The sequence below is a fragment of the Aspergillus vadensis genome (assembly GCF_003184925.1).
Source record: "Aspergillus vadensis CBS 113365 unplaced genomic scaffold BO88scaffold_9, whole genome shotgun sequence".
Lineage (NCBI taxonomy): Eukaryota > Fungi > Ascomycota > Eurotiomycetes > Eurotiales > Aspergillaceae > Aspergillus > Aspergillus vadensis.
The window spans coordinates 569,922-589,296 of NW_020292047.1; the positions used below are offsets into that span (position 1 = coordinate 569,922).

The window sequence follows — 19,375 nt, forward strand, 5'->3', positions numbered from 1 at the left end:
AACAACTTGCTCTGTCGGTTTTTGCTGCTTGGTTCCATAATAATCAACACCTCACTCCCCCCAGTCGATCCGATGATATCAAAGGGAAAAAATGGATGATCCACCCAGGGGTTCTGATTCCCTGTCGGAGTCGGAAACGGAGCCCCCCGTGATTCGGGCTGAAAGTGGGCTCCCTTTTTAGTTCCTGTTTTGCGATCTCAGTGTGGCTCCGCTTTTGTTCCCTGGCACCCAACCTGCCTTGCCTTGGTTCGTTATCGGTTTCAGCTGGAAACCTTCTGTTCCATCTGCTAGTCCACAGCACTATGAGTAGACTACGACAAAGTATGTGGATGAAAGACATGAAGCAACTGGGCCCGACGGGTTCCCCGATGTTGCCGTGCTCCCGAGAGAGGCATTGATTCTAGATTCTGGTTTCATGGAAGTACTTAGGTTCGTTCGTTCGATCTTCTTCCGAGGAGAAATACGAGGTTTCACCGCCCTGATCGAACCAGTCGTCGGTCCTTCGAACAGGTAAACCTTCAACTAGTAGTGAATATGGAGTCCTGAGTAGTTATCTCGACCTGTCGGAAGGTGTCGCAGCTCGAACTCAAACTCACACCCATCTCGCATCGATGGCTCCATACCCACTTTATCTAACCTACACCTACCAAACAAACTTCGAGGACCTGCCTTTCCTCCGACTACTTACTATCCGGTTAGTCCCGCGCACTGGGGCTACCGTACCTAATCTATTCAGAGTTCCCACCCTCTAATCGACACGCCTGAATTCTCCCGAGCACGGCCTCCCGATAGGACCCATTCAGGGAAGCCGCTTGTTGGACCATTCGGTGACGGTAGTAGGCGATGATTGTGGCGGTCGCGAGGTCTGGTGACTGCAGAGCCTACCACCATTTGTAGATCAGGCAATGGCTGAGACGCGATGAGTAAAGTCCTACAAAGAGCGAGTCTCACTCATCGCCATCCAACGTACCCATTCTAGTTCAGCATCAGGTACGCGGAGCACCATCACCCGCCAATGCTGGATTGGATTCGTAACCCTCCGGTCGTCACATCGCCCGGCTCCGGGCCCCAATCGTTCGCCAAAGCTTCGCTCCGCTCTTTCCCCTCTTCTGTACCTGCTTAGGTTCCATCGCAAGCTCGGTGCTACTTACTTGGTCCAAAGTCTCGAGTCTCGACAATGGTCGTTCAGATGGGTTTAGGGTGGCACTATCCGTACTACTCACCTACTCGTGGTAGTTCTGGAACTGTCCTTTCAAGAGCGATTACTTAGCGAGGTATAGTAGTATTTCTCGGGGACTGAGGAAAGAGACCAATCAGAAGAAACAACTCCTGTCATCAGGAGAGTAACAAAAAGAGGGGATATGATCTGAAATGAAGGCTAGAATTAGGAAAGGCAAATCGAAGTAGTAGTAGTAAAGTGAGACAGGAAAGAAGCACGAAATGAAGAGCGAGAAGGCGGAGACCAGGACAGCGACCGGGGGGTCACGGAACTACCACATAGTGCGAACGCGGACTTTAGCACCCTGCATCGATCACAACGAGCAATGCCAATGACAGGGAAGGAGGAGGTCTGACACCGTTGCTTGCGTTCAGCCCAAGGACTCCACCAACCCGACGCTAAAGGCAGCTAAGGTGGTGAGCATGCCACACACATGGCCTTCTGGAGGGTGAGATTTGCGACTGGGCGGCGCAGCAACTCAGCGTTTGCGAACTTGTCCGAAAGAGGGAGAGCTTGGATTACGACGACCTCTTCCACTAACCCCCGTCTGGTAAGTCTCCTGTGTCCCTTTTCGGTTCTCTGAGGGAGAAGACGATACCAGCTACCCACTCAGTAATCTTAGTACTCCGGCGATGGCGTCAATGATATGTTATGGCCCGAACCGACGGGCTAACGGTGGATTGAGTGGATGGAGGATGAGGAGAAGACGGAGCAACAACAGCAGCAGCATGTTGGAGACCAAAGCTGAGTCTGGAGCTCCCCACAAGCTACACCAGGTCCGGATCCGACCCCTCCTTTGTTGGTTCTCCACGTACTCCGTGCTCGACAGCTAGCTAGTCCCCTTCATCTACTACGCCGCACAGAGGTGGTAGTTCACCACTGTAGCCATCGGACAAAAGGCGTTCCAACAGTTGCAGTCTGGCTGCAGCAAAGTACACGGCATGCTTACTTTAGCTCCTGCACGTCGAGCAAGTGGTAAACCTTCCCATTGTTGGTGCTGGTGGTGGTGGTGCTGCGGACACAGCATCGGCCGGTCCCCCTTTCAAACATATCATCCGAGACAACCATAACGGGAGGCCCTTCTGTGCCGTCCGATTCAAACTTCACATGGGAGTGGGTGCACGAGGACATTCTTATGCTTTTCTCGAACAGGAAAAGAACAGCGGAAACCCCATTTTCTGGCGGACATGGGCCAGAAGAATCGCGCTGTAACAGTGTGGCTGGGAAAAGAAAGTAACTTGACTTATCTGGCCATTTTGCTTTAGTTGCTCTCCGGGAGGCTAGAATCGTCGAAGCACCACTTTCTTTGATTTCATCTCCCATACCACCCAATCGCCAAGTCCCACTAACGGTGGAGCTGCCGTCTGATTGCACGGAAGCCTCAGTGGAGCTGTCCCGTGAATTCTGGCAGGCTGACTGAATGAGCGTCCCGGCTGAGAATGGAGAGGAAGAGAGAAAGAAGATTTGGGCCGCGCCTCGTTAACGAGAATCAAATCATGACCCTTCCTTACGATAAAAAAAGTGGTGTTGTGGCCATGGCCCCTTCGGCCCATCCGGGGCGTACCGGCTCCTCCTGGCCATGGACACTGCACTTGGCTTCAAGGATGCTTTCGATCGCCCAAGGGTAAGAGTAGGTTCATCACCTCTCAACGTATGAAGGTGTCTTGGGAAGCATGATGCAGGAAGCTAGTCGCCGGGAAGCGGCAGGATCAGGAGCCCACCAAAGTGCCAATGATGATTGATCGGCCGCTTTCCAGCCCAAGAGCTGGGGTTACACCGTCATTACTCTCCTTTCAGGAGCATCATCAGCAGCAGCAGAATCATCATAATCATCATCATCCGCATGGGGAGGGTGAGTAATAGATGGATTATTCGACCGGTCACCGTTAGGCTGTCTCAAGTTTATTTGAACCGGGCCGAGGAGGGATCGATAGGATTGGACGGTTAATGACAGCATCAATTCGCAAACTGCCAGACTTTCGTCATCCCGAAGAGAGAAAGGGAAAAAAATCAAAAGAGGAAAAACGAAAATGTGTGAAAAAGAAATGAAAGAGAAAAAAGAAATGAAGCAAACTTGGATCTGATGGGGCGTACGGAATACCTCAAATGCCACTGGTCTTTGTGTGTATGTGTGGTGGTAGGTGTACTAGTAGTAGTTGATCTTGATTGATGGGGGGCTCGGGAGGGGTGCCATTCGTTGAGTGGCGCCTCTGAGATGTGGGAACAAGGCTGACAGCAGCAAGTCAGATCGGTCGTTCCCATACCGGAGTGTAACCAGATCGAGTCGCGTATTCCGTATTATTGACTGGATATCCCGCGAACGAAGAAAAACAGGCAGACAGATGGGGCTAAATCCTCGGAGAGGAAACAAATGGCGAATGAATTGACAATTGGGATTGAGAAAAAGGAAAAAGGGAAATCAAAACAAAAAATAGGCCGCGATGTTGACTGAATCGGAATTATTCAATAAGAAGGAATATCAAACAAACAGTCTGGAACAATTTAACCCATATCAGCAAACGCAGACAACGGTAGCGACGAAAATAACGTCCTCCATGACACGATCATCAGCACTATCGCGGGATCAATAGATGGCTAGAGCTGTGGTGACTGGGCCGATCCACCGAGCCAGCGTCACAGGCCATGTCTACTAGGTGGAGTTTGGGCTGGGCTGTTCAGGGCATGGTTTGTCAATCCAGGGTGCCATTTCAGCAGCTCATTATCAATAACGATCACCATTGTGAGCTCTAAACTATGACCCTTTAAGCATGACCAGGGGGTGGTCAGCCATATCCTAGGCAGCGACTCGTGTGGGTGGGAATCAAGCTCTTACCCGGTGGTACCTGGATTGAATCTCTGAGAGATCCCACTCCGATGGTGGACTCGACCAAGTGGTTCTCCCAAACCCATGATATCCAGTTATTTCCCGAAGACGAGGATTATACTTCGCATCTATAACAAGATGTTTGGACGGTGCCGTTCAATCCGACTACCTACCCATCAAACTAAAAACGGCTACTGTACTGTGCCTAATCCTCCCGGCGCCAATCTTCATTAATCCAGACCATCCATTTTCTGCCCTTTCCTTCCAAACCTAAAAAGACCTGTGTGGGTATTGGAGCCCAACATGCCAATGGGAAATTTTCTTTTTCTATCTGTTTCCTTTTTTTCCCAAATTCTTTTCTTGCCCTCTTTTTTTTTTATCCCATTGTCTCTTTTCGTCCAACACTAATCATTATCCTCGACAATGTGAATGCCCTTTTTTCCCTTCACGCTTTTACTTTGAGAGAGGTTTGGGGCTTGTAATCTTTTTTGCTAGTGTATTTGCAGAGACAGCAGCTCCAAGATGACTGGCCAAATGACTCGAGATAGCGTTGACTGGGCGAAGTTAATGCAAAGAAGAAAAAGGAAAATGCCAACGAAGAAATAAAAAGAAAATGACAGCTGATTAATAATCCCGGCCAACACGATCTGTCACGGCCATATTGACACTCACCCGGCCGGATGCACACACACCCGCACACCCACTCTGGTCTTAGGGTGGTGTGGGTGGCAGGTGCTTGCTACTTACCTACTACCAAGTAGGTAAAAGTAGCTGCATGTTCTCCCTCCACTACTCATGCCTCCTAAGTGGCAGCTCGCAAGCCATCCTGATTGTCACAGTAATTTCATGAGATTATTTCCCGGCCTGTTATAATTAGTCGTCTGCAGCATGATAGGCGAGAGAAGCCATGCGGATTACCACTGACCATATACCACTTACTCTCTGTACATACACCGTTCGACACTCGGTTGATCAGTAGATACTTCTCCAGAACCACCAACTGCTCTCTTTTTGGATCACCTTTCTCACTGGCGCATTTGTCTCCGATCCATTCCTTGCTCGTCACAATCTCAAGTACAAAAACGCAAGCGAAACAACGGAACCCCATCTGCTTGACCTCCTCAAAGTTTTGAGATCTCGACGCTTGGCGGCTGTTTCCGATTCTTTGTCTACAGTCTTTGTTCTACCTTTCTTTTTTCCTGCTCTTTAAGCTTTGCCCATCATCCCTCATACTGCTGCTACTCTGGTCCAGTTGCCAGTTTTGCTGGACAGTTTTTCCTAGGTTGAACCTCGACGGGCCAAAGGTACGTTCTATTTCCTTGCCAATTATCCCTACTACCCACGGTTCTTATCGTCAAACAAGTCCCGGGGTCGCAGCCATGTCAGTGGTGGCCTACAGGTAAACCGTCATCCGCTGCATCTAATATTTCTTTTTTGCAAAGAAAAGTCCCCTACTGTATGCCGTGCTCGGCGTCTACTGGCTCTCTTTCCCTCTCTTACTCTCTCTCTCTTTCTTCCCCAGAATTCTCACTTTTTTTGCCCCGTTGACTTTTATGATTTTACTTTTCCCACCATTTTATTCTTGGATTTGACTCTGCCACTGCATGCTGCAAATCATCCCCCCAAAAGACAGTTCATCGAGTCAGCCATCTCTTTCCTTTTCAATTGCGCCTGTCTGTCGTCAGGAGTCACTTTGTTCGAGTCAATCCTCTTCAGAGACCCTCAAAGTGTCGCATTCGCGTTTTTGCTCCTGCGTCCTGCATCCATCCTGGTCAATATTACACCACCTTCCCGCTAGTTACAAGCTCATCCTGATATCCCCACTAGTCAGTGCATCCCTCTGACGCTGTCCTGCCCTCCGTCACTTGTCTGTTTTCTGTCCCTATTTTTTTTTATTTATTCATTTTTACCCTTAACCCTCTTTTTATTCAAATCCGTTTTCTATTTTTTTTATTTTTTTATTTCATTCTTTCCGCCCCCCTTCTCCCTGCTTGGTTTTTTCTCCCAGACTTCTTCATCTCCCCCCATACCTGTTCCGGAATAGCTAGCTGGTGAACAACTCCTCTGACTGAAGGATGGGTCTCCAGCGCAGCTAAATAACGACCCTGGACCCTCCACAATTACACTTGCACACTCGCATTGCACCGTTTATCCAGGCCCATCATCGCCAGGCCCCCTTCCTTTCCCACCCTCACCCCCCTCCCCTCCCCCAGGTCAGAACCACACGGACCAACGAGCCACCACCGTTACCCTTCAGCCTCTCATTAGCTTTCCTTTTCATAAGCTCTCCTCTAGTCTAGTCTAGATATCCTTTCCACCCCCGTTTCTGGGCCCCTCCCTCCGGACTATCTTCTTACGCGCATCCTTTCTTCTCTCCCGCACCCAAGCTGAACTTTGTTTTATGTCTCTCCTCTAGACTTCCCTCCCCTTATTATATGAGCTGAAGCCATTGAAGGACGAAAGCAAAGGAAGTCCAGAAAAAAATCAAAAAGGAATATCATCCCGGACCATTTGAGGTCAGTCATGACCGGCATGGTTCAGACTGACCTAGCTCATCCACCTGCACCAAAGTACAAGGACGAGCCAGTGGAAGATCCTGTGAGTGTATTCTCGTCACTTCTTGAGTGCTAGAAACCCGTGCTTTTTTGCCTGTTATGTTGTTCTTTTCTTTTCCAGTTTTTTTTCTTTTTCCCTTCTCCGACCTTTCTATCTTGGTCTTTTGCCTCTCATGCCTGCATCAATCCATGCCTTTGCCTTCATCCAAGGTCAACCTGGCCTACTGCGCATGAGTGCTACTGGGGAGAACCCGGGAGTATGTGGGCATTTGGTCCTCAGTAGAGCAGGCCTCCCTGCTTGTTGAGACCGTATACGATAACCTGACCGTGTCGCCTGTTTCCACTGCGATGACGTCTCCCGCAATGCGCCAATAATCAATGCACGGACGCCTTGTCTTCCGACGTACGTCGAACACCCTGTGGTCTCACCCTCGACATTCGGAATATTCTTCAACGTCCTGCGACACTAGAGCCGCCAATGGGGCTGGAAAGTTTCTTCAGCACGGGTCATGCCCACATCTGTCATGCTCTCTAGCCGCGCTTGCAGAAAGTCATCGCTGACTCGGCTTTGACTGTTCGACCAAACTATGAATCTGATTCGGACCCCACGTGTCTCTGCCACGTTCCCCTGGAGGCGATAAAGGAAGGTCATTCTTGTTGCCTGAATGACACGACCTACCAGCAGGATGGACTTCATACCCACCGAGGTTTTCGGAGGTGCGAATAGGTCCAGAGTTGCCAACCTTTTACCAACGATGCTTGCCTGTGGCAAGTGCTTCCTGATTGCCTGTATGCCGCCATATACGCATTGGGCTGCCTCCTACAGATGCTCAACCACATGTGTGTCTGGGTTTCTTATAGAATACGGAAAACTCTGATTGGTGTTCCCATGTGCAGTTTCTGATTCACCTACATTGTTTTTTTGTCTTGCAAATTCTTTTTTTAAGCGTTTTTTTGAGCAGATCGCAAGCTGCAACATATCGAACACTTGGGTTCTGAAACTTTCTTCGAGAATAATTCAGGTTCCAGCGCTAACTGTCATTTGACCCAGCATCGCCATCCCGGCCCGCAACCGCCTCATCTTCAGCATCCTCGACCAACTCTTCTGGTCCAGCCACAGAAACAACCAGAATCACCACATCAGACTTCAGCTACCCTACCTTCTGGTTCATACGCACCTCACGCCTTAGGCAACGGAGTTATACATCATCAGCACTCCTACGGCCCGCCATCAGAGCATTCGTACTATTCATCTCATTCCTCTTATAGTACAGCAAGCGCACCCAGTCAGTACTCATCAAGTGGTAAGTGCGGTGTAAGAAGTTTCTTTGGTGTCTTTTGGTATAATGGTATTCGCAGCAGCAGTGACAACAATATGCTCTAAAGATTGCTCCGGTTAATTCAAGCCACAGAGGCTGATTCATGTTCAGGACCGCCAGAATGATGGCTACAGCCACGCAAATGCAGCGGCCGTATCCTCCAATTTATCATACGCCCCAATCCAGCTCGCCTGCTTCAGTAGCTTCCCAAACACACGAACAGCATAATCGCGGCATATACACACAGTCGCCCCAAATGACCTCGCAAATGTATGGCTATCCGCCATACTCACCCATGAATCCAGTGCAGCCTCCACCCTATGGACCGAATACATCCCCCCAACAGCACCCTCTTACGACACAGCCACTGATGGTGCCCCATCCGACAAGCACTGCGCAGTTACCGCATCATCCGGCTCAGGCTCCAGCAGGGAACTTGTCAAGTAGTACAAATTCAGCTGCGGCACAACAGCCAACGCCCCCTCAGAGAACGATGCTAAACCCCCCTCACTCAGCAGCTAGTGGTGCACCTTTGTCAGCCAGTGCTGTTCACCATCAAAACTCTAATGTCGGGGCCAGCTCTAGTGCGGCACCAGGACCAATCCCTGCCACAACCCCCCTGGTTGTCCGACAAGATAGCAATGGTGTCCAGTGGATCGCGTTTGAGTACTCTCGGGATCGTGTAAAGATGGAGTATACAATCCGCTGCGATGTTGAGTCGGTTAATGTGGATAATTTAAGCCAGGAGTTCAAGACTGAGAACTGCGTTTACCCTCGAGCCTGCTGCAGCAAGGACCAGTACAGAGGCAATCGGCTGGTCTACGAAACTGAATGTAATGCTGTTGGATGGGCCTTGGCGGAGCTGAACCCGGCACTGAGAGGCAAGCGTGGGCTGATTCAGCGGGCAGTGGATAGCTGGAGGAATAGCAACCAGGACCCTCGACTTCGAAGCCGGCGTGTGAGGAGAATGGCCAAGATTAACAAGCGGCAGGGGATGCCTGTGCCTCCGCCTCACATGGCGCCTTCCACCCCTGTCGGCCCTGGGGTGCCAAGTGCTAGTATGCCCGCCCCCGGTCCTCGTCCCAGCCTGGGGCCATTGCCTATGGGCCCCCCTCAGCTACATCACCACCATGCCCAGCCAGATGGAAGTGCAGGCCACGAAGAAGCTAGCGGTATGTTCCACCACACATGATGTGCTTGTCCCTGACACTGTTTGAATGAATCGACGGTGCTCTTGTCGGTTTGTCTTGTATTGTTCGATGTTTTTTGCCATCTCTAAGTAGGCAGATCGCCACCGAACGGACGTGAATTTGGTGTGCTTTCTTCCAAGAGATATGGATACCGTACCCCATGTATTTCTATTTGGTCTGGAGAGGCTCTTGTCGTTTTGCTGCTTGTTGTTTTGCCCATACCCGGTTCATGTTTCGCCTGTTATGCTACGTTGACGCTGTACCCCGCTGTGCTTTCAAACATGACGTGCCACCTGCAGTTTTGCGTAGGCTAATTTATATATTGTCCTATCATACATAATAGGTACCACTGACTATACGAACGGTACCAGTCGTCCACCTGTCTCGGATGGTCTGCAACCCGGGCCATCGCCAACGGACATCCGCACGGCGCAGGTGTTCCATGGCTATCCTTCCTATCCGACCCCCGCGACGGCCTCAGGGGGACCAAGGGGTCCCTCAATACCGCCACTACTCCGAGATAGTGGCATCGGGTCTCTCGGGCGCCATCCGACCATTGCGACATCCTCGAACCGGATCGAAGAAGTGGACGATGACGATGACGAGCGCAATCCAAGCAGCGATGCGCTCTTCGGCACACTGCCCGAGGGCAAACGCCGCAAGTTCATCCTGGTGGACGACAACCAGCGGGGTTGTCGCGTGCGAGTCAAGGTCATGCTGGACCAGGTTGATATGGACGAGCTTCCGGACTCCTATAGGATGTCTAATGCGGTATACCCCCGGACATACTTTCCTGTTCAGATGAGGGACCCGGGTCGAGTCGTGCCTGGGAATCGATATATTAAGGACCACGTTGGGGTGGATGAGGGTGACGATGCCGATGATGATGACAGCCCGACCGTTGGAAGGATCATGGTTCCTGCACCACAAATTGATGGTGAGGGAGAGATCGCGGTCCCCCGGCTGTCCCGAGGACGACGGAGAAGAGAGGTACTCTTGAATGACTTGGGCTACCGAATGAGTTGGAGCCAAAGTCGAGTGTTTGCGGGGCGAATGCTGTTCCTGCAGCGATCTCGTGCGTGATCTTCCCTTCCCTTACATCCCTTGCGTCGCCTGCATATTGGCCATGCAGTCCCCACCCCGGAATACCGTGAATGTCACTAATCTTTGGCCCGTGTCGGGAATGTAGTTGACGCGTACCGAAATAAGATGCGCAGCACGATGCTGGCGGCCGGCCAGGACCCGACAACCATTCCCCGGCATTTCGAGACGCGGGCGGGCAAACGACGATTCCTCGAGCGTAAGCGACGGGCGGCGGGGGGCCCGACTCGGGGTGCCGGTGCCCATGGGGTGTCTGCCTCGCAGCGCAGTGCTGAAGAGGTCGAGGCTTGACCCATGCATCTTAGGGAACACACCATCTCCTTCTATTTATATTCAGTGCTACCGTATCCCTGAAGGTTGTGTCAGGGAGATGTTTACTTTGACCGTGTCACTCGTTTTTGTCCCAGTTCGCCTGATCCTTCTGCCGGGTTGTCCCTCAGAATTATGCTGACGGGGCCGACAGCGATCATGGGCCGCTATGTAAAGTAATAGATATTGGGAGGGAGTCCAAGAGGGGGGAAGGGGATATGGCGGTCTGATGGATCGGGCGTTGGAATTTTGACGATGATTTTTGTTCTTGACATGATTATGATGATTTGACGGCTGCCCTTACTACGAAAACAATATGATGAATGACTGATGATAAAGCTATGAATGTGAATGATGGTATTGTGGCTTTGTTCTTTTTTTCCTTCCTTTGGTGCCGTGTCAATGAAACCCCAAAGAATACGGGACAGAAGAAGGTTACTTGGTTGCTGCCTGCCGCATTCAGTGCATCTGGGCGGGCACGTGCAACCCCGATTCCGATTAGGTCGAAGCGGCAGTGGACCAACCGGGGAAAGACCCTGACCCGATGCGGCTTAGTGGCTGCTGGACCCTGGCGTTTAGTACGACGTTTGGCTTCCAATTCAGGGCACAGTTACATACACCCGCTCCATACAGCCATACAGTATACAGTACAAGTCTAGTGGTTGTCGGGGTCACCGCCGCTCTCTCTCTCCCACCCCCTCCACCACAAAAGTAACTTCATCCATTAACCTTTTTGCTCGTCGCCATGGAAGCTGGGGTTCTTTTCTCCACTGCTTCTGTGCCGCATGCAGTCACTTTATCTACTACCAGTCTTCCCGACTTCCATCCATCTACTACCACCCACCCTAGTAACGACTACTATTCATTCACCTTTTCCTTTCGGGGGTGGTTGTTTGTCTTTCATATCCGCCTTCTCCATCCATCCTTCCACCCCCTCACGTCCCGAATCCAAGACACCCCGAAACTTAGTCTAAGATCCGGGTTTGCATTTCAAATCTGATTGAGTTCGTGGCTGCGTTCCTTTTTCTATTTTGGCGGTATGCTGACAATTGCGTCGAAGAAAATAGCCCGTCGCAGTTCACTGGTCCACGATACTCCGCCCATCCTTGGGTGACTTTCACGGGATCGTCTGTAAACGAACGAACCGTGGTTCCGTCGGGCTGTCAGACTTGTTCTTGATTTAGAAGCAACACCCTGCGACGGTTGGGGTACCATACTGCTACTACTACTACTACCACCTGCCTGCCTACCGGGAGACCGCTTTTTCTGCCCTTGCCTCGTTCGTCTGGCTGTCTTACTTGGGGTCTTGCTTGGTGCTCTCTTCCTTCCGTTCACTGCTCCTACTAGTAACTCTTCCTCATCTATCGCCCTCTCTTCCTTCGTCGCCAGTTAGCTCAGTACCCTATTATTATACCTATTTCGTCTGCTATTGCGATATTTCCTAACATTCATTCACAAAGAATTCCTTGTCACATGTCCCAGCATGGCCGGCGTGAACCGGTCCTTTAGTTACAGTCGCGGCGACGATGCGTTGTTGAGAGATGATGAGCGAGAAATTTCACCCCTCCGATCTGCAGAAGACGGTCTCTACAGTACATCATATGGCGACATCTCCCCGCTATCTGCTGGTTTTCAAGCACAGACTAGGCCACTCGACCGAGGTCTGGTGTCAGTCCCGGAAGGTCAGAGTCTGGAGCGCCACATGACCTCGACGCCGGGGATGGATAATCTAGGGCCGGCCTCTGTGGGTGGCGGAATCAGTGGTATCGCTCTTGGCGTAGCCAATTCTAATAATCGCCAGAGTGGAGTTGACGCTTTTAGGGAAACAGATCTTCCAGTACGCAATCTCCCTGCTGAACGGGATTTCAACACCACCGGCTCCGATAATCCTTATATTCCTGCTCCGCCCGAAGGAGACGTCTATCCAAATTCGGAGACGATGAGATATCGCGACTCTTACAGCTCGCATACCGGGCTTGGTGCTGGCGCGCCCTTTGCAGAACATAGCACGCCGGGAACCACGCCATCCCAACGTAGCTTCTTCGATAGTCCGTACCAAGGTGTGGATGCTGGACCGTATCAACGGCATTCGGCTTATAGTTCTCACGACTACCCGCTTGTCATCAATCCGGATGATATTGCTGACGATGGCGATGATGGGTTCCCTGTCCACCCCAAGGGAGTGGCGGACTACAGATCAAATGGGAACGTGCCTGCTGCGGGTGTCGCTGGTGCAGCGGCTGCCGGGGGGCTTTTAGGGAAGTTTCGGGCGCTTTTCAAGAAAGAGCAACCAAGTCCGTATTATGATTCTGATATTGGAGGTGGGTTGGGAGGAGCTGAAAAGGCACAAGGAGGTAGGCACATTATTGGAGGCGGGAGTCGCAAACGTGGGTGGATCGTTGGGCTCGTATTGGCGGCAGTGATCGTGGCAGCTATTGTTGGGGGCGCTGTCGGTGGTATTCTGGGCCATCAGGAGCATGACGGCGATACATCTTCGTCGTCATCATCATCGGGCACAGGGTCTGGGGGTTCAGACAAAGGAGATGGGCTGCTCGACAAGGATTCCGACGAGATCAAGGCGCTTATGAACAACAAGAACCTCCACAAAGTGTTTCCCGGTGTTGACTATACCCCGTGGGGAGTGCAGTATCCGCTGTGTCTCCAATATCCTCCGTCGCAGAACAACGTTACGCGCGACCTGGCGGTGCTCACGCAGTTGACTAATACTATCCGACTTTACGGCACGGACTGCAATCAGACTGAGATGGTCCTCGAGGCCATTGACCGCTTGCAGTTGACTAACATGAAGCTCTGGCTGGGCGTGTGGATCGATACCAATACAACGACTACGGATCGCCAGATTAGCCAATTGTATAAGATTGTGGAAAGTGCAAACGACACCTCGATATTCAAAGGAGCTATTGTGGGTAATGAAGCTCTCTATCGAGCAGGCTCGGACGTGGCGAGTGCGGAAACGAATCTAATCGGCTACATTAACGATGTCAAAGACCACTTCAAAGAGAAGAACATTGACCTCCCGGTGGGCACCTCGGACTTGGGCGACAATTGGAATGCACAACTCGTCAGCGCAGCCGACTTTGTCATGTCAAATATTCATCCGTTCTTCGGAGGAGTCGAGATCGATGACGCCGCCAGCTGGACATGGACATTCTGGCAGACACACGACACCCCACTCACAGCCGGAACGAACAAACAGCAGATCATATCAGAGGTCGGATGGCCGACGGGTGGAGGGAATGACTGTGGATCCGACAACAAGTGTCAGAATGACAAGCAGGGCGCTGTGGCGGGCATCGATGAGCTGAACCAGTTCCTGTCGGAATGGGTTTGTCAGGCGTTGGACAATGGTACAGAGTATTTCTGGTAAGTTGCAGACTGCTACAATAATCAGGACGCTGCTAAGACACATGCAGGTTCGAGGCCTTCGATGAGCCGTGGAAGGTCCAGTACAACACGCCCGGTCAGGAATGGGAAGACAAATGGGGGCTGATGGACTCGGCTCGCAATCTGAAGCCGGGCGTCAAGATCCCTGATTGTGGCGGCAAGACAATTACGTGAACGCCGATACGTCTCTAGACCTGATGAAAGTGATGATGGATGAAATGTACACAACATATCCGACATACATCATGTGTTATGATGCATTACGACTGATCGATTTCTGCTGTGCTTCCTTGCGGTGTTAGAGCTTTGTCCTGGGACTGTATTCTATTGAGCTGATGCATGGGTCGGCTGCCGTCGTTCATTTGCGCGGCATCCCGACGAGTGTCACGACGCCATTCTACGCGAAGTGCTCTTTGGCGTGTTTGTATATAGCGTGAGCGTGTGATCCACATAGGGCTGACAATACGACCCTTGTTGCATGCATGCCGATTCGGTATTCGGTGCGCATAGCGTAGGCGTGTAGCCAGTAGATGGTTGTCACCATACCAGCCATTCACCACAATTTCATGGTGAGAGGCAACCATTCCCATCTAGATGATACTCCCTACTACTCCTCCCCCTCCTTCTCCAACGGATAATAAACCCGCATGTTCCAAAACGCATGTTCCTGCGCTTCAAACAGCGGCAACCTGACGGACCTCCTCCTCCTCTTCACAAACGCACTCACCACCTCTGACTCGACATCCTCCAACGGTCCCCCAAACACAAATGCCGGATCCAGCGCCAATAACTGCTCGAGATGTGTGCGCTCCGCGCCAGGACAGAAAAGGAATGTACGGGGAGTTACTTTCTCGAATGCGAGGGGGGACTCGAGAACGGTGATGTCGAGGGAGGAAAGGAGGGATTTATCGAGGGTATTAAAGACGGGGTCTTGGGCGTAGGTTTTTATTGTTGGATCTGTTATTTGAAGTGGAATGATTAGTTGTGTAAACGAGATAGATATTATATGGATATAACTCACCAGCAGAAGAAGAAGAAGAGGAGATAGAAGCCATGACATCCACCAACGCAGCCAACTGATACAGCGAAACTAATCGCCGATCGACCCACCCTCCACGAAGGAATCCGCTCGGACTGCCGAGACCGATGCAGATGATGGAATCAATCCCTAATCCTGTTCCATTATGCTTATTCTCTGCTGTAGTATGCGATTGTTGTATATTATCCGTATTTGACTCTTGGGGTTTTGATTGAAGGAGGATATTGTGAAGCGTCCTCCCCACCACATCGCAAGTCGACGAATCTTTCCATGTGCGTTGGATGATCTGGGTGAATTGCGTTTTGAGGGTGTCGAGGGTCGTGGTGGGTGGGGCTTCGGCGGGGTGGAATAATGATTCTTCTTCTTCTTTTGTTGGCGATTGGGATTGGGATTGGGATTGTTGGTCTTTGGTGGTGCGCGCACAGCGGCGCGCTTTGCCGCTCGTGGTGACATGCGTCCAGCCGGTAGTGGCGTCGGTGATTTGGAATCGTTTTTGCGCTTGTAGGGTGTTGTTGGGGTGAGGGTGTTTTTTGCGCGAGGTGTGGGGCATTTTGCTGGTTTCCTTTGCTTCTTTCGCTGTGTGATTGGGGGGGGGAGGAGGAAGAATTGGTGCTAATATAGAGTGTTGTGGGCGTTGTGCTTGTTGGTGGGAGGAGGATGCATGAATGAATGGCAGAGAGAATTGAATGCGACGGAGGGGAGGCCGGCGGGCGGTAAGTGAGTGGGTTTGATTGGTCGGAGGATACTAAGTTGTAGACACGCTTATAAGGCGGCATACTGCTCCCCACCATCTATTTCCACCAGTATACAGTATCATTGAGGGCTAATCGCATCTCTTTTCCCCTTCACCATGTCTACTGCAGAAGAAAAGCACAACGTCCAGTCTGTTGGTTCCGGCCCCCAAGTCAATATCCTCTACTCAGCCCCTGGTTTCGCAGTACTCGATCCAGACACTATCAAGACTATGGCGAACCCCAGCAATACCATTTTTGGCTGGGGCGGCGTACAGATAGTGAGGATATCTCCTGAAGTTGTGGTCAAATATGGCTCTCATGTCACACTACACGAGGCTAAAAGCATGGTATTTGTTGATCAGAATACAGAAACTGTACCAGTGCCCAAGATTTTGGCCTATTACTCTTACGGCCCAATAGATCGAGATGTTGATGACTGTGGGAGTCTTTATGATAATTATATATTCATGAGTTTTGTGGAGGGTCAACGGCTGGATAAGGTCTGGGACACTTATGATAGTGTGACAAAAAGTCGAATTGCCGGCCACTTGAAAGGGTATCTCGATGAGCTTCGCCAGGTTGAGCACAGGAATTACATAGGCTCTGTTGATCGTGGGCCTCTTCGTGATTCAATTCTAGGAGACCTTGAGTACAAGGGTGAGTAGTGTCACCGGTGCCTGTAATTGATACTGATGCTACTAAGGACCCTTTGATTCGGAAGATGATTTTAACAACGCAATAATCAATGCGTATCAAGACACGACACCAAAACGTCATGTCAAGAATGTCCTGGTTGGTATGTTGTCGTCTCAGAAAGGACGTAATATCGTGTTTACCCATGGAGATTTTCGTCATCCCAATATCATGGTTAATGATGGGAACGTCACTGGAATTGTAGACTGGGAGTTTAGTGGATGGTATCCTGAGCACTGGGAGTTTGTCAAAGCTCTCGTGGTATGGCGATGGCAGAATGACTGGACAAAATATCTGGCACAGATTCTCCAACCGTATTATACTGAGTATGCGGTGTTTTTGTTCTTTCATGAAGTTCTCTGGATGTAATAATTGTGGTTGGGTTTGTAAGACTACTTGGAACGAAATCAGTAGATATTGGATTAGTCCCGGTAGACCTGGTGCCTGCAAGGTCGGAAGACAATGAAACTGCAGCTGATAGAAGTATGAAAGACAACGTCGTAAGAGCCTTGAACAATCTGAAGAGATAGTAGTGAGCCATAATCTCTCTTATTGTGCCTATCCGCATAGCTTTTAGATATCGAGATCACGTGGTGTTATGGTAGGTGATGTCTTCCTGAGCCTAGATCATGATCAAGCTAAGGATATGCAGCCAAAAACCAGCTATGAGAATAACCAGCGGATAAAGACATTACCTACAATTATCCTTGTCATGCAAGCTTGATCACGGCGCTTCAAGTCGGACTGAGATGCGTAGCCTATACTATGGCGGGGTTGGGCGCTTAGCTACACATAAACATATGAGCGGGCTGAACACCAACAGTATCAGCTTTCGTCCAACTCACAACGCAAATTGCATGGTATATCCGTTGGAGATGGAAGAAGTGATTATCATACAAAACAATGAATGCAAAGTACTCGGTTGGTTTTGGTGTTCCTCTCATGTGATTAGCTATAGCAAAATCGTGCCCCAACACATTCAGAATCGGGGTGATAATGCGAATCAGCGTGAAGGTTGCCAACCATTAGAAAGTTCCGTAGTAGCGCTGAGACGGGGCTATACTAACAGAAGGAGATAGTTACCTGAAAGACTGCAACGAGACTAATGGACAGAAGCTGCATGCGATCGTCCCGTCACACTGCGATCACCTCCCCATCGGCCCCTCTGAGTCGATCTCTAAGCGCCCTGCCCGGATAGCGCCCGTCGCTCCCCCTCTTCTGCTTCCTCCTGTGCCCTCTCGTGCCCTCTCTCAACCCTTGCTCGGCGCTACCAGCAGCTTCCTCTCCGCGAATGACAGTCCAGAACTGCACCCTGTCGCTGTGATGTCTCTTGCAGCCCGCCTCCCTGGTCTATCCACCCAGCCAATCTGCTTCTTGCAATCCTTCGCGCGCTCCCCAGTTGTAGTCTAGTCTGATCCAGTCCTGCTATCAGCTAAACTTCTGCCGTTGGAACCGTCACTCATCCCATCCCATCCCCAATCGCCGCTGTCCCCTGCGGGAGTTGTCACATCGCACATTGCGCTGTGACTCGTCCATATCGCTTGCCTTCCCCGCTATGCCGGTGGCCGTGAGCGCCATTGCAGGAACCGGCCATGGCCTCTTCGTCTCGACTCAAAAAGTCATGGCAACCCTCCCTCCCGCCCAGCTGCTGGAAGGCTTGATTTCATGATGATCATTCTTCTTCCTGCAGTGCTGGATCGCTTGCCGTGACTGTTTTCGTGTGCCTCTTGATGAGTCGAGGTTGCTAAAGGTTATTTCTGTTCCATCTGAGCTCCTCTGGCGCACTCTGTATATCTCCTCTTTCCTATATCTCCTTCCGCTATTGTTCTACCCACTGGTGCCCTCAGAATGAGATCCTTCAGCGACTCGATATCCCGCTGGACAGCGGCCCTCACTCTCCTCTGGCTGGGCCTGGTCAATGCTCACACCGTCATCACTTACCCCGGATATCGAGGTAACAACCTGCACACCAACGGTACGGTCGAAGAGACCAACGGTCTGGGTGTCGCATGGAAGAACGGCTCCTACGTCTATCCCTATGGAATGCAATGGATCTATCCTTGTATGTATCCTATCATGCCTTGTCCATGTTCTCAAAGAGGGTAATCAGCTGACTGTTTTAGGTGGCGGTATGGCCACCTCCCGCAATCGCACCAAATGGCCCGTCACCGGCGGTGCTGTCGCCCTTCAACCTGCCTGGTTCCGCGGCCATGAGACGGCCTTCGTCTACATCAACATCGGCTGGGGTACCATTCCTCCCAACATGAGTAACCCCATGCTCTCGGTCTTTGAAATCGAAGGTCCCACCAACAACCCTTACCCCGGCACCATCTGTATGCCGCAAGTGCCGCTGCCGGCCAATATGAGTGTGAGCCCGGGTGATAATGCGACAATTCAGGTGGTGTTGGCGGCGAAGCACGGTGCTGCTCTTTATGATGTATGCAGCAGCCCCTCTATGTATCCATTTACATCGGGATTGATACTGACTGACTATATAGTGTGTGGACATCACCTTCGCTGAACCTGAGGATGTTGAAGAAGTGACGAAAGACAACTGCTTCAACTCAACCGATATTGCCTTCAAGTATGTCTTTGCCTCGAAGTCCCTGACGACTTCTGGTGCACTGGCGCAGCTGAGTAGTCCCGGGTTGAACGCCGTGGTACCGGTGCTGGTGATGGTGTTGTTTGGACTGTTCATGATGTGATGTGATGATGTATTCTGAAGTCGTTTTGCTCCCCGGTTACTTGGCACATACCTACCAGACATACCCTTATACTCTCCTTATACCCATACCCCGTTTGGCTGTGAGCCGACGATGACTTGTTTTGCAATGAAGCTGCATGTTTAATGTTCCATCATGGTGTTGTGGTAATATGGTACTCATTACATACTACTTATATATCGAATCAATCTCATATACCTAAAACCCTAACATCTACGACAACTATCTCACTACTCCTCACTTCTACCTACTACCTAAACCCTG

The 19,375-nt window shown here is 50.8% G+C and overlaps 5 protein-coding genes across 5 annotated transcripts; 4 read left to right on the forward strand and 1 right to left on the reverse strand.

Annotated features, from left to right (window-relative positions):
- Nucleotides 1-6,566: 6,566 nt before the first annotated feature.
- BO88DRAFT_424909 (uncharacterized protein) lies at nt 6,567-10,499 on the forward strand (the record flags this gene model as incomplete). The annotated part of the gene is made up of 5 exons (XM_025708781.1): nt 6,567-6,641; nt 7,650-7,906; nt 8,038-9,089; nt 9,451-10,182; nt 10,297-10,499. 5 exons carry the CDS (start codon nt 6,567-6,569, stop codon nt 10,497-10,499), a joined length of 2,319 nt encoding a protein of 772 aa, XP_025563751.1.
- Nucleotides 10,500-12,000: 1,501 nt separating this feature from the next.
- bgt3 (putative cell wall glucanase) lies at nt 12,001-14,096 on the forward strand (the record flags this gene model as incomplete). The annotated part of the gene is made up of 2 exons (XM_025703006.1): nt 12,001-13,901; nt 13,952-14,096. 2 exons carry the CDS (start codon nt 12,001-12,003, stop codon nt 14,094-14,096), a joined length of 2,046 nt encoding a protein of 681 aa, XP_025563752.1.
- Nucleotides 14,097-14,324: 228 nt separating this feature from the next.
- On the reverse strand, nt 14,325-15,618 carry BO88DRAFT_271612 (SRR1 family protein). Its single transcript, XM_025702358.1, has 3 exons — nt 14,944-15,618; nt 14,621-14,879; nt 14,325-14,532 (listed from the first exon to the last, which is right to left on the reverse strand). Exons 1-3 carry the CDS (start codon nt 15,509-15,511, stop codon nt 14,487-14,489), a joined length of 873 nt encoding a protein of 290 aa, XP_025563753.1. The 5' UTR covers nt 15,512-15,618; the 3' UTR covers nt 14,325-14,486.
- A 193-nt stretch (nt 15,619-15,811) lies between these two features.
- BO88DRAFT_338640 (aminoglycoside phosphotransferase family protein) lies at nt 15,812-17,798 on the forward strand (the record flags this gene model as incomplete). Its single annotated transcript, XM_025702988.1, has 3 exons — nt 15,812-16,352; nt 16,399-16,649; nt 17,502-17,798. The coding sequence occupies 3 exons, from the start codon at nt 15,812-15,814 to the stop codon at nt 17,796-17,798; spliced, it is 1,089 nt and encodes a 362-aa protein (XP_025563754.1).
- A 438-nt stretch (nt 17,799-18,236) lies between these two features.
- On the forward strand, nt 18,237-19,093 carry BO88DRAFT_424913 (copper acquisition factor BIM1-like domain-containing protein; the record flags this gene model as incomplete). The annotated part of the gene is made up of 3 exons (XM_025708782.1): nt 18,237-18,450; nt 18,512-18,825; nt 18,887-19,093. The coding sequence occupies 3 exons, from the start codon at nt 18,237-18,239 to the stop codon at nt 19,091-19,093; spliced, it is 735 nt and encodes a 244-aa protein (XP_025563755.1).
- Nucleotides 19,094-19,375: the final 282 nt, after the last annotated feature.